The sequence below is a fragment of the Electrophorus electricus genome, chromosome 3, assembly GCF_041902795.1.
Source record: "Electrophorus electricus isolate QZ-2024a chromosome 3, ASM4190279v1, whole genome shotgun sequence".
NCBI lineage: Eukaryota > Metazoa > Chordata > Actinopteri > Gymnotiformes > Gymnotidae > Electrophorus > Electrophorus electricus.
The window spans coordinates 11,751,920-11,766,725 of NC_137499.1; the positions used below are offsets into that span (position 1 = coordinate 11,751,920).

General features: G+C 43.5%; 2 protein-coding genes across 4 annotated transcripts; both read right to left on the minus strand.

Moving 5' to 3' along the window:
- Nucleotides 1-379: 379 nt before the first annotated feature.
- On the minus strand, nucleotides 380-2,495 carry cycsb (cytochrome c, somatic b). Of its 2 annotated transcripts, none has more exons than XM_027018690.3 (3): nucleotides 2,336-2,495; nucleotides 1,164-1,337; nucleotides 380-931 (listed from the first exon to the last, which is right to left on the minus strand). In XM_027018690.3, the coding sequence occupies exons 2-3, from the start codon at nucleotides 1,330-1,332 to the stop codon at nucleotides 786-788; spliced, it is 315 nt and encodes a 104-aa protein (XP_026874491.1). In that variant the 5' UTR covers nucleotides 1,333-1,337; nucleotides 2,336-2,495; the 3' UTR covers nucleotides 380-785. The 2 variants fall into 2 exon arrangements, with proteins under 2 accessions (XP_026874491.1, XP_081566432.1); XM_081710306.1 differs by having other exon boundaries at nucleotides 2,283-2,399.
- Nucleotides 2,496-8,889: 6,394 nt separating this feature from the next.
- On the minus strand, nucleotides 8,890-11,959 carry ccr7 (chemokine (C-C motif) receptor 7). 2 transcript variants are annotated; one of them, XM_027018711.3, is made up of 4 exons: nucleotides 11,859-11,959; nucleotides 11,345-11,438; nucleotides 11,064-11,104; nucleotides 8,890-10,208 (listed from the first exon to the last, which is right to left on the minus strand). In XM_027018711.3, the coding sequence occupies exons 2-4, from the start codon at nucleotides 11,358-11,360 to the stop codon at nucleotides 9,168-9,170; spliced, it is 1,098 nt and encodes a 365-aa protein (XP_026874512.2). In that variant the 5' UTR covers nucleotides 11,361-11,438; nucleotides 11,859-11,959; the 3' UTR covers nucleotides 8,890-9,167. The 2 variants fall into 2 exon arrangements, with proteins under 2 accessions (XP_026874512.2, XP_081566433.1); XM_081710307.1 differs by lacking the exon at nucleotides 11,859-11,959 and having other exon boundaries at nucleotides 11,064-11,168; nucleotides 11,345-11,427.
- Nucleotides 11,960-14,806: the final 2,847 nt, after the last annotated feature.

Genomic DNA, 14,806 nt, shown 5'->3' on the forward strand with positions numbered 1-14,806 from the left:
GGTAATTCAATGCACCTATTTAAAATATACATCTGAAATTATTGTTCCTTTGTGTGTGCACCTTAGTACATCAGCTGTGATGTTGAGCCATTATATTACCATTTTATTCTACTTATTCTGCCATTTTAGAACTATTATTATTAATAAACTTGAGCATGCAGTTCATGATGAACAGGACCAACATCTCAGACCAAAAACAATATATGCTCCCTTTTAAACTTTCCGGAAGAATTGAAAGTAATGTATCAGGTAAACACTTCGGCCAAGTCACTGAAAGTAATTGGGTTGGGATAGATTTAGCCTGGGTCTTTTCAGGAAGTCTGTTATAGGAACATAGAATGAGCCTGACAGACAAAGAGACAAAGAAAAAAAAAAAAAGTCCCCTTTTCAATTTTTATTCACAGTTCCGTTTCATACGATACATTATTGACTATGGTTACCAATAAGCACAGACACCTTCAGCTCAATGCAGTCCACATTACTGCTACAGATAGGTACAGTCCAATAACTTAATATCCAGCTCTTGTGAAACCAGGGAATAGTTCCTTCCCCGTCACAGGGAAGACCTGGCACCCAGCGCAACAACATTCAGTCTGACTGTGCTGACAGCTCAGTGGCAGACAAAACTGAAAATCCTTCTTATTAAAAAAGGCAGGCATCAAAAACAAGCCATGGCCTAGGACAAAGAGTTCAGATTATTTGGTAAACTGTGAATAGGTATTGTTAAAAGACAGAAAAAGTGAGACTACTGACATTTAAACTTATTTAACTTATTATTAGTAGTATTATGATGTGGCTGATTTCAAATACGCGACAAGGTCTGCACGCTCGGTCTTCTTCTTGATACCAGCAAAGATCATTTTTGTTCCAGGAATGTATTTCTTGGGGTTTTCCAAGTACTCCATCAGGGTGTCCTCACTCCAAATGATACCTGTGCAGAGAATTATGTTTATATAGCAGACACAAACTATGTACCAGAGGCCGTTAAGAGTCATAGACCTGAAGGACAAACAGAAATGTGGGATTTCTCATTTAACTGATGGGGTAAGTCAGGAGTAAACACATCCCAATTGGACAACATTCATTTTTAAGTGATCCAATTCACAGGGCAATCCTGCTCGCAACCCCTGCACCCCCAGTGTGACCCCGTGTGAACTCCTTACCTTTGGTCTTATTGGCGTCGGTGTAGGAGAAGCCTTCAGCCTGCCCCGTCTTGCGGCCGAACAGACCCCAAAGGTTGGGGCCGACTTTGTGCTTGCCCCCCTTGTCGATTGTATGACACTGGGCACATTTCTGGATGAAGACTTTCTTTCCCTTTTCAATATCACCCATATTGTCTAAAACACAACAGTGCAGGGTTACACGACAAAAACAGGGTTAACCAGGACTATGTTGACCGGCCCTTTGATGAGCGGGTATCATTCCCCAGACTGCTAATGCTGGGTTCACTCGTCTCCGCAGCACATTTAAGTGAATTTAAGGACAAACTAAGGTCGTTTAAGGGGAACGTGGCATCCGTCTTTCGCATCGCCGTATCCAGCTTAATTCGCGAGGTTACATAGCCATGCATTTCCTGACCAGCGCGCATCTAACTGGAAAATGAAACAAAAATGCCGGTAGAAAATGGAACGTCGGACAAAGACAGACAGTCAGGAGAGGCTTACAACACGGCTTCCCCTGTTCTCTGAATATGAGGGGCATGAATCCAGCATAAAACCACCCCATTCGTAGAGTAAAGGATAATAAATGATGCATTTTAAAAGAAGAGTTTCCCTAACTCTTTACCCCACGTCTCACCATCGCGGCTACCAGCACCGCCGGCTAGCAAGGTCGGGTGGGAATATCCTCGACTTTGCACCAAAGACACGAACGAGAGTAACGTTAACGACACGATATTAGGTCCGCCAGACAAAGATCAGGCTAAACGTAATTGACAGATCCCATCGAGGAGAAATCAAACCTTAACGGAACCGTAACCGTCCACAATTTGACGAGAGCTCGACCCCCCCGGCCCTGAGCAGCTGGGTGGGCTTAGCTAGATAAGACCAGAACAGCCACGTCGTCTTAGAAGAAATAAAAATCACATATGGCCATAATAAAATAGTTATCACAATTAAGAAACGTTTTAGAATAATGCTGAAGGACTAGATGCCACGCAAGCCACGCAACCTTATCTTATTTGCTAGCTAAGCTAGTTTAGCTAATTTAACTGTTATTCGTTACTATATAAAAGCGTATCACATAAGTACCTAACATGCAGCTACATAACATATTCCTTGTACCTTTAGGGCAAAATAAGTCGTGTCTTTCGAGAAAGCGAGGTTTAAAAGCGCACCTTTTCCGCAGGACGACGCCGGTTAGCCTTAAAGCGTGTCTTCCTTCCCGTCCCACCGCGAGACTCTGCACGGACGCCGGCGAAGGTCACTACGTCTTAGAGGCGATCGGAAACCGCGTCATCCGCACGCGCCATCTCGTCACGCGCGCACATAGTGCAGCGCGATTATTCCACGTGCAGGTGTGAATGCCGTCGGTCTGCAGACCTGCGCGGTGCAGCAAGCGCAGGGATCGTCAGGGTTGAGTTATTTGTAGTGGCTGCTGTCAGCGCGCACGCCACGGGGCCGTTCTGTCGTGGAAAACGTGGCTCACGTGCGATGTGAAGATTTGGCAGCGACGTTACGTTGCTCGTGACCCGGGACACAAACGCAGTGGTCCTTTTGCACCAAAAGGGGGCGCCAGCAGACCCATAGAATAACGCGTGGCTCATAAGTAACCCCTGAGCTATAAGTAGCTAGTGCCCCTTGCTTCATGAGCCAGTCTATTTTGACTAGTGTCAACCCGGGTCTGATAATGTGCTTCTTTTTATCACAATGCTCATTAACATTTACCTTTGCATTTACAGCATTTGGCACATGCGCTTACCCAGAGCGCCTTGCAAAAGTGTTTTGTCATTTACTCATAGAATGTTCAATATGGAATATTGGTAAGGGCACTTTTGCATGTGTACTATGGGTACCACTCTTGTACTGTGATTTGGATTTCTCCTTCAAGGGTTGAATAAGCTGTAACAATTATCATGACTCCTTAAACACCCCAAAGTTGTGTTTTGTTGGGAAAACGTGGCATTGAAAGCGATCCCCGTGCTTGTACAGGGATAACAAGTGTGTGGCAGATTAAGGTAATAATAGTGTGTGTAAACATCTGTGCGTTTGGATGAGCCCCAATAAAGCATGAAAATGCATTAAACAGTAGCCCTAAAAGATTCAAATCCTGCTTTGATCAACTAGTAAACATTAATAGTGACATGACAGAGGCACCTTTTGTAACAGACATATGGTGTCACCTCCCTGCAGCTCAGTGCACTGATTATTAGATGTGTTTTCATGAGAGCTCTCAGAACATCCCACCACCAGTAACATACTAGTCATTTACATTTAGCTGACACTTTTATCCAAAGTGACTTAAAATTATGAGTGAGTACAACTTGAGGGTTAAGGGTCTTACGCAGGGGCCCAACAGTGGCAACTTCACAGTGGTGGGACTTGAACTGGCAACCTTCTGATTACAAGTCAAGCGCCTTAACCCCTGAGCTACCACTGCCCACACTATCCACCTAAAGAGAGGTGAAGTGACTTTTTCACTGTGCTCCTCCGCTTTGGAATTCCATGCCTATTTATTAATATTTTGGCTAGAGAAAAAATGTCATTTTTAATTTTTTCAATTTCATTTTCTGTTGTTCTTTGCCTTATATTTTATCTTCTGTTTTGTCTTAATTTATTTCATTTGATTCCTCTTGTACCCTTTTGTAAAGCACTTTGTAAATCTCATTTTTAAAAGTCTAAATAAATATGTTGTATAAATAAACATCATCATCATCATCATCATCATCATCATCATCATCATCATTATTATTACTATTTAAAAGTCTCATGTGTATTGTATAATGTGTCAGAGGCAGAGGCAAAGATTCAAGCCTCTGCCCTGTAGCGGAACTTTTAACATGCAAATGACAGTAAATTGCACTATTATAATCACCCTGAGATTAAAACATCATCTGGCATCGGAATATTCGGGTTTATGCCCCCCCTAACTGCCCCATGCTTGGTACTGATTATTACTATTAATAATATTCTAACTTTAAGGAGAAAGTTTTGACTTTAAGGAGAACTATGTACCACCAACCCTGTTGTTTTTTAATTTTGCTTTATAAATGGGGCAATTTACCATAATCCCATTTAAATACTTATGGGAGTGAACAAACTAAAATCCCAAACAGTGAACTCAGCTGTTAGCTATGCTGAAAAAACAGCCATGTTATAGTAAGCTTTTCAAGGCTACATACGCCTGGGCCAGTCTATACATGCCGGGCCAGTCTATGCATACACCCTCTTTATAATTATGTCCAAAAGACTAGAGGAAACATTGTCAGTGTACAATATAATGGAAAATGATGAATCACACAGAGACAGATACATGCCCATGGCAAGCTTTTGCTAGTGGGCGAGTAAACTTTGGAATGGCAGATGGTGTGGTAAAATGGAACACTGAAACATTTTAATCTTAATTTAAAGCGTGATTGTGAATCAGGCCTTTAGCATTAGCAGGTGACAGCCAGTCATTTTGTATGTTAGCTCACGTTACATCTGCATGCAACAACTGAACTGCTTGATCAGTAGAACATATGCTATTAGAGTGATATACAGTAAATAAATGGCCCAGATAGATTTCCCAACTCATGAAATGCCTTTAATTTTTCTCTCTCTCTCTCTCTCTCTCTCTCTCTCTCTCTCTCTCTCTCTCTCTCTCTCACACACACACACACACACACACACACACACACACACACACACACACACACACACACACACAGAGAGAGAGAGAGAAATAAATAAAATTAAAAGGTAAACATGTTCTCTCATTACTGGAGAGAGTGTAAATAATTTATGATTGCATTTATGATTGTATCTACATATGTGGGTGAAAGCTCATAAAAGATGCGTGAAGCTGTCTGTTCTCATATGTCCTGTGTGGTAGGCTATTTATAAATCCTTCCAATTTTAGTGGCTGCTATTTTTTCTGGCCAGAAACCGCCATGCTCTTTCAGTGCTTAGAACAGCTTAAAAGTTTTATTTTTCTTTTTGTCTATTGAGATTTATAGCATTGTTTGTGATAAACACAATAACATTTTTAAATAGGATTTTATGCAGAGTATGCCAAATTCATATCGAAATTCATTCAGAATATAAATAAATAAACAAATCTGGGGGGAAGTGATAGTATATATCGGCAACAATCAAACAGAAAGTGTCCTTTCTCTCACACTATCTTATCTTTCATCATCTTCACTAGGCCCCTGCCTGTTTAAGGTTGTTTGAGGTTTCCTGTAAGAGGTCGAACATTTTGTGACGGCATACAGCGACCTGCTGTCTACGTTTAGAATTACATCTCTAAACGCTTCAGTCGCTGGACAACGCAGGACGAGAGCATATTTTTCAAATCTTCCCTCTAGTGGAAAATTGTAAAACTCAAGTATGGTATGAAGAGTTTTTGCCCCATTTCATTCTTTCTTTCTTTAAAAAAAACACCTTTCACTTCAGTTTTATGGCATGCTGTGTGCACAGAACAACAAAGGCCAGCTGACTATGCAGGCCTACATCCGAAGGGATCAGATTTATTAAATTTTTACTATTACATCACGTGTCTATAAAAGAAGATTTCCACAGTTTAGTTATGAAAGCAAAGCCTTTGCATATTTGCATATAAATTGACGGATATTGTGGCACACTGTGGGGAATTATCAATAATTTACCTCACACGTACAGATAAGCTTTATTTAATTACAACAGTGAAAGTCAGACAAGGGTAAAATACTCTCTTTATGTAGTGAAATCACATGCGCATATATATGAACTTTTTTCACATTCGCGCACACCAATGAAAGTCGTGAGTGGACATGGAAAAACACTTACTGAAACGACACACAGATACATATGATCTTTGTTCACATTTATCTACAATAGTGACAGCCAACATCTCTTGTAAAACCTTGTCCTGGGTTTCGTAGCCTGTATAACTGGTGAAAGAATTACTTTTACTCCTTAAAACTGTACACACCTTGAACTATTTCTATTTACTATTTAATATCAACTAATAATTGCAGTATAGTAGACAAAGTTTCTAGAGAAACAGGACATTTTGGACAGAGCTTCTTTATCTGTCTGAAACATCCTGTTTCCCTGGAAGCCTTGTGTGCTACAATGCAATTTTCACAACCTTTACATCTTGAAGTACAATATACTGCACTATATACTCCTCACATTCCCCACAGCCACAACATTAAAACCAGTGACAGATGAAGGGAATAACACTGAGTTTCTCGTTACAGTGGCACTTATCGAGGGCTGGGATATATTAGGCAGCAAGAGCACAAACAGTTCTGGAAGTTGATGTGTTGGAAGCCGGGAAAACGGGCAAGTGTAAAGATCTGACAGGGACCAAACTGTGATGGCCAGACGACTGGGTCAGAGCATCTCCAAAACTCCAGGTCTGATGAGGTGTTCCCAGTATGCAGTGGTTAGTACTTAGCAAAAGTAGCCCAAAGATGAACAACCAGTGAATTATTGACAGGGTCATAGGTCAAGGCTCACTGATATGTGTGGGGAGCGAGGGTTGTACTACTGTAGCACAAATGGCTGAAAAGGTTTGTGCTGACTATGACAGAAAGTGTCAGAACACGACGAGCATCATGGCGAGCTGTGTATGGAGCTGTGAAGCAGCAGACCAATCACAGTGTCCCTGCTGAGCGCTGTCCACCGCTAAAAGCGCCTACCACGAGAACATGACCTTTGGAACTGGACCACAGAGCAATGGATGAAGGTGGCCTGGTCATGTTTTCTTTTAAGCCGCGTGGACGGCTGGGTGTGGACGCGCATCACTTACCTGAGGAAGAGATGGTACCAGGATGCACTATGGGAAAACTGTGGAGGCAGTGCTATGCTCTAGGAAACCTCGGGTCTTGGCATTCATGGAGATGTTGCTTGGACATGCACCACCTACTTAAACACTGTTGCAGACCAAGTGCCCCCTTCCATGGTAAAGAAAACACAATAGAGTTGTTGATCTGGTCTTCGGGTTCCATGGATCTCAATCTCATCAAGTATCTGTGGATTGTCTGATCCGTGGATCTGCTATAGGTGCCATGAAACACAGGACACCTTCAGAGGTCTTGTGGAGTCCAAACCTCAACAGGTCTGAGTCATTTTGGTGGGCTGTGTGACCTACACATTGTATTGCAGCTACTCACTTGGAATCTTCTGTACTTTCCTCTTTAAAAACTTTTTTTAATTTTAAGCCTTCCTATCAAATCAGATGTCGTATGTTTCCATTAGCAGATTTTTGTTTCAGGGGGGCATGGCTTGTAATCTGTTCCTTATCTTCTTTACTTACTTACTTGCTAATGAAGCTGGAGGCTTCTGTGAACATTTCTTTGTCCCTAATCCTCTCTGGCTGGTGTAAAAGTTGTTTTCAGTTTCTTTTCATTTTTTAATCTCAGGTGAAGTTGCTTTCTTCAGCCCCCTGAACAGTTTGCAGTAAAGCAGTCTTTATTCCGTGTAATTCTGGGTCTGGGTAAGTTCTTTTTATGTGCTTTTGTATCGCAGTTTTCCGTGGTTCTGTGTTGCCCTTTTCAGCATTCAGTTTGCTTCCTTTTCTGTTAAAGGCAAGTCTTCATATTGGTTCGTGCTAGCGCAAAAAAACCAAAACGCACCAGAAGAACAAAAGCAACTCAGTTGATTTCAAGGTTGAGATCATTGTAGTGTGTTAGTAAAGTACACCAAACTTTTACACTACTTTAAGATCATTGTAGTGTTACTAAAGTACACTAAACCTTTAATCTATTAATCTATCAATCTAACTTTAATCTATTTAACTTTTAATCTATCTATCTATCTATCTATCTATCTATCTATCTATCTATCTATCTATCTATCTATCTATCTATCTATCTATCTATCTATCTATCTATCTATCTATCTATCTATCTATCTATCTATCTATCTATCTATCTATCTGACATATACACACACATTTACATATGTATATATGCAATACAAGTCAAAAGTCTGGACACACCTGACTGACTGTGTTTTTATTTGTAATAAAGACATTTTCATCTAATGGATTATGCTTAAGTTTATTTCTAAGACAAATATAATTAGAGAAAGGTGTTAGCCTATATATCACTTAATTTCCAAACACACACACACACACACACACACACACACACACACACACACACACACACACACACACCCACCCACACACAGACAAACACGTGCTATTTTAGTTGCACCCTCAGTAAATATTTTTCTTTCAAAACTTTCATTCCCCACCGTCCATGTGCCCTGCATATGAGAAAGTCTTCAAAACTACGGCAAAGCTGCCACAAAACTGTCATCAAAGTACAGGCATGACAGTGAGGAATCTAAAATCTAAGATGGTCAATATTTGATTAACATAACATAATCACATTATTCTGATACCCCTGTTTTTAAAATGTAGAAAATAGTAAATATAACAGAATAGATATGTCTAAACTTTTGACTAGTACTGTATGTGTGTGTGTGTGTGTGTGTGTGTGTGTGTGTGTGTGTTTTGTTGGGATTAAGATATAAAGGTAATACTGGGATTAAGTAAAATATAAACACTGCAAAAGACCCGTACTGTATCTTTTATCTTCACATCTATGCATGCTGCATCCAAACAACTGCACAGGTGAGAAGTGTGATAGGGTGCATCCACCCTGCACTCCATGAGCTGCCCTGCCCTGCTGCCCGGTGCATGATGTGTGATCTCGCCACAAGCCAACTTCGGATGAGCGCAAAGCTAGCAGTATGTATTTCATGTATTGAATTTTATTCAATTTTGTAAAAAGCACAAATGGGATGTCAGTTATGTACATTTCAGATCATAGTTCATTGATGACACACGTGTCTGCAGACAATAGCTGAGGTTCTCCCTGTTATCATATCTAATATTATAACAGATAGAACGGTGGAACAAAATACGAGGCATGGCAGTGGGTCTAATGTGTAATATTAACTGCAGAGAAATCACCCACAACAGCAAAGCGCAGTGCGCCAGACGGCCCTTCCGTGACGCCAACCCCGGGTTCACGGGGAGAAAGAAGTGGTGTCAGTGTCTAGGCCGGTGGAGGACCTCCTCTTGCCGCGCGAGTAGACGATGCATGTTTTGCTTATGCAACCCAAGTCTTTCATCAGCTTCAATAGGTCGCGGCGGAACTTGACGCCGACGAAGGCGTACAGGAACGGATTGACACAGCAGCGCAGGAAGGCCAAGCTGCGGCTCACATCCATGGCGTACAGGAGGCTGTTGTCGTACTCACAGTTGGTGGTGCTCGGCGTACTGAGGCCCATCACCACATTGTACGGCAGCTGGCTGGCCACAAAGACCACCACCACAGCGAAGATGACCTTGAGGGCCTTGTTGCGCTCAAAACTCCTGGCCTGCATCAGCGTCCTAAAGATGCAGCTGTAGCAGAAGACCATGACCAGGGCGGGGAGCGCGAAGCCCAGCACCATCTGGCTCACCTGCACGGAGACGCGGAGGTGCTCCTGTCCGCTGCTGTACGCTACGCATGTCTGGTTGCCGTTGATGTGGGAGTAGATGATCTCGGGCAGCGAGAACAACGTAGCCATCGCCCAGACCACCACGGAGGACACGTGCCCGTAGCAGACGGCGCTGGAGCGGTAGCGGTGCGCCGCCACGGCTTTGGTGATGGAGAAGAACCTGTCCACGCTGATGCAGGTGAGCAGGAGCATGCCGCTGAAGAAACTGACCTTGTAGATGGTGTGCATGGCCTTGCACAAGATCAGGCCCATCTGCCAGGTGGCAAAGAAGCTGGCGACCCAGAAGGGCAGCGAAAGGGCGAACAGCAGGTCAGCCACAGCCAGGTTCAGCAAGAAGATGTCCGTCATCGTCTTGATACGGTTGAAATACGCGTAGGTGAGGATGACCAGGAAGTTCCCCACCATGGCCAGGAAGAAGGTGATGCTGTAGACCATGGGTAGGAACCAGGATCGGAAGTTTCGGTTGGAGAGCTTGTCACATTGAACATCAAATAACCCGTAATCAACAGACACAGGAGAATAGTCAGGTGGATCATATTCTGTTGTCACGTTGGACCAGCTTGTCTGGAAAAAGGTAAATAACAGATTCACTCAAATATCAAAAGGCAAAACAACAGCACCAACAACAACAACAAAAAAAACCCTGTCCAAAATGAATATATTGTTTTTACTAAAAAAGTAGTTTGAGCCCCACTACTGCCAAATTGCTACTGTGGGGCCCCTGAGCAAGCCCTTAACCCTAAATTACTCAAACCATATTCTCTCATAATTATAAGTTGCTTTGGATAAAAGTGTCATCTAAATGTATAGTCCACTGCTAGTGATTGCAGACTTTAGGTTGAGGAGTCTCTTAGCTGGACTTTCTGCCTGAAGAAAAGCTTATCCATCTCAGAACGACTCTGTGCTTTCCCTGCTACTGAAAAATTCTTCCCTGCCATGTTGACAACTTTGACACATTTTTCCTGTTCTTTATCCTGGTGATTTCATACCAAGATGCTGAAGGTCGCCAATACTTTCAAAGACCACCACTACAAGATGATAGGGGGGTTACTGCTGACTGATAATCTGTGCTAATCTGACTGTGTTGTGCTCCTGGATGCAAGAACAGTCAACAAACTGACCTGAAGCTCTAGTTGTTAGTAAAATGACAGCATGAAGGAGCCTCTCTGAGCTCTCGCTTCGTAAAATTAAAACGTTGAGGTGCAATTGAATGGATTAAGCATATGAAGTGAGGATTAAAACAAGGTTAACACATCCATGTGTTTGAGACTGAGCTAAATTTAGAGTGGTTATATACCAGCCCTGCTTCCACTTTAAAGCATAAGATGGGGATGACGTGATTAAAATGTGTTGAGGCACTAATGAAACTATGAGTTTGTGTACAAGAGTGGCTTTTTAGTCTGGTGTGAATGGTTTTACCTTAAAGTGGAAGGACCACATTAGCAGCACAGGACCAAAGACTGTCAGCAAAAAAAACCTTCATTTAGACAGTCAATTCTGGATTATCAAATGTTTCCCACAGTTCTCAACACATAAGCATACATGGAAAGAAAACACAAATAGGCTTACATTTATTATTTTATATTTATATTATATATTTTATTAAAGTTGCCCAAATGAAGTATTACGGTGTCGTATCCAGCTGAGAAGAGAATTTAACTTGCTTTGGGCTGTTTAAGTGTTAGGATACTGGTACTCACCTGCAAATGTGTTCATGTTCTTGTCTGCCTTCGATGTTTGCAGTGCAACTGGTTAGAATGCAGTGATCGCGAGTGCCTTCCGTCTTGCCCTCTGCTGAGGTTAGAACACAACTCCTTGAAGCTACTCACAGAGCAAAGGGTTTTCACCTAAGCCTGCTCTGTTTCGAGAAAAACAACGTATTGAAATATCTCTGAACAGGTTTATGTTGACACCTATTGCCTTTTGTTCTGGTCTGTGCATTACTCTGGGCATCTTTGTAATCAGTTAATTTTCTGTTTAATTTAACCACCGATATAACAATGACTAATGAACTATGAATTTGAAGTTGATCTTTAAAAATTTGATTTGCTATAATTGTAAAAAGAAAAAGCAGTTTGCTATATGTCTATCATGGTCAGACAAGCGCTCCAACATAGCTGAGGCCCGTGTTCACTGTGACAGCGTGTCAGACTGAACGAGACGATACACAATCAGAACTGTGCACCAGATTCTGCGTTTTGGAAGCAGCTTTACCTCCAAGATAGAAGTAACTCCAACTCTCAAACTGCGGGGCTTAATCTCAACACGATCATCACTCAACAGTGATTTTGCTTCCTGCAGAAACCCCCCTGCACCCCCCTAAAATAAAATTTTTAAAAAGTTTATTAGGTATTTTTGCAAATATGTTTAATAAAATAGTTTTCAGAATTTTTTTTTGTTCTAGCATACTCATGTCATTCTATATAATATGGAGAAGCAGTACCATGGCAAGTGGATTCCCTCTACTGCCGGACACCAAAGAGCCACGTGCCTGAGGTCAAATCTAGGAAAACCCATACAGTGTACATTTTAGAAGTATGGGGTAATACTATAACATATTTACATATATTTACATATTGTAGTTTGGTAAACGAATAAAAAAAAGTTAAAGTTTTGTTGCCGTGTTAATTCTTCCCCAGTAAAGCGTTGTCCCCACCTCAATACTTCACAGAAAGCTATCGAGCATTTTATAAGCCAATTCAAGTATGTTCATGCAAAGCTGCAAAACACCAGAAAAGGCCCATGACTGTATGATCAGCCCTTGAGGAATGTTTAGTGTCGATGTGTTAGTTTTGGGTGCACTTCATAACACAGCTGCCGTTCTTGTGCTCTCCGCCATCAAAGTGAGGCTGTCAAACCAAGGTGTTCTCACAGTGGCGTGCAGACCACAGCGCTGGTATAAACCTCTGGAGCTGTGCGAGGCTGACCACAGCGTCTAAGAGCCCTGGTATAACCTCTGGAGCTGTGCGAGGCTGATCACAGCGTCTAAGAGCCCTGGTATAACCTCTGGAGCTGTGCGAGGCTGACCACAGCGTCTAAGAGCCCTGGTATAACCTCTGGAGCTGTGCGAGGCTGACCACAGCGTCTAAGAGCCCTGGTATAACCTCTGGAGCTGTGCGAGGCTGACCACAGCGTCTAAGAGCCCTGGTATAACCTCTGGAGCTGTGCGAGGCTGACCACAGCGTCTAAGAGCCCTGGTATAACCTCTGGAGCTGTGCGAGGCTGACCACAGCGTCTAAGAGCCCTGGTATAACCTCTGGAGCTGTGCGAGGCTGACCACAGCGTCTAAGAGCCCTGGTATAACCTCTGGAGCTGTGCGAGGCTGACCACAGCGTCTAAGAGCCCTGGTATAACCTCTGGAGCTGTGCGAGGCTGACCACAGCATCTAAGAGCCCTGGCATAACCTCTGGAGCTGTGCGAGGCTGATCACAGCATCTAAGAGCCCTGGTATAACCTCTGGAGCTGTGCGAGGCTGATCACAGCATCTAAGAGCCTTGGCATAACCTCTGGAGCTGTGCGAGGTGGTATAACCTCTGGAGCTGTGCAAGGTGGTATAACCTCTGGAGCTGTGCGAGGTGGTATAACCTCTGGAGCTGTGCGAGGTGGCATAACCTCTGGAGCTGTGCGAGGTGGTATAACCTCTGGAGCTGTGCAAGGTGGTATAACCTCTGGAGCTGTGCTAGGTGGTATAACCTCTGGAGCTGTGCGAGGTGGCATAACCTCTGGAGCTGTGCGAGGTGGCATAACCTCTGGAGCTGTGCTAGGTGGTATAACCTCTGGAGCTGTGCGAGGTGGTATAACCTCTGGAGCTGTGCTAGGTGGTATAACCTCTGGAGCTGTGCTAGGTGGTATAACCTCTGGAGCTGTGCGAGGTGGTATAACCTCTGGAGCTGTGCTAGGTGGTATAACCTCTGGAGCTGTGCGAGGTGGTATAACCTCTGGAGCTGTGCTAGGTGGTATAACCTCTGGAGCTGTGCTAGGTGGCATAACCTCTGGAGCTGTGCTAGGTGGTATAACCTCTGGAGCTGTGCTAGGTGGTATAACCTCTGGAGCTGTGCGAGGTGGTATAACCTCTGGAGCTGTGCGAGGTGGTATAACCTCTGGAGCTGTGCTAGGTGGTATAACCTCTGGAGCTGTGCTAGGTGGTATAACCTCTGGAGCTGTGAGAGGTGGTATAACCTCTGGAGCTGTGATAGGTGGTATAACCTCTGGAGCTGTGCTAGGTGGTATAACCTCTGGAGCTGTGCGAGGTGGTATAACCTCTGGAGCTGTGCGAGGTGGTATAACCTCTGGAGCTGTGCTAGGTGGTATAACCTCTGGAGCTGTGCGAGGTGGTATAACCTCTGGAGCTGTGCGAGGTGGTATAACCTCTGGAGCTGTGCTAGGTGGTATAACCTCTGGAGCTGTGCTAGGTGGTATAACCTCTGGAGCTGTGCTAGGTGGTATAACCTCTGGCATTTGGACGCCTTCCCCACTGGCCCCCCTCCCCATGGCCCACTGCCAGAGTTCAGGCTGTGCTAACAGCAGATCGTGTGCATTTGTGGTTTGCTTGTAGACTTCACTGCTACCAGGAAGGGGGCCATGGCAGGAAGAAGCACCGTGACCGCAATACAGGTGAGTCACGTGACCAGAGAGCCAGCACGGAGCACACTTAAAACAATAGAAAGACCCATCCTCCTCGGGGCATGCACTCAGAGATTTTGTCAGATTTATTTTCCAAACAAATAATAAGTACAATGAAACCGCATTTATTAATCTGGAAGAAATGATGGTTGTGCTCTACGAGTTTAGACAAGGCTTTCCTTAGCAGCACGAGAGAAAACACAAACACGTGGCGTGAAGATACAGTACAGGCGTTCCTTGGTTCCAGCTTCATCTCGTTCAAGAGAGCAATGCGCTTAACCAGCGAGATCAAAAGAAGGGAGTGCACTGAACAAGCATCCTTTGCAATCTCCTGTGGCTTGAAGTCTCACACACACACATACACACACACACACACACACACACACACACGTGCACGCACATAAACACACACAACAAAACAATAACTGTGGAGTGGTTTATAGTTTAAAATGTGTCCTGAAGTCTAGATTGTGTTATTCAGTCCTTTCTCAGTATAACAGCCACAGCAGAACTTCTTTGTCATTTTGAGAATCCTGCTC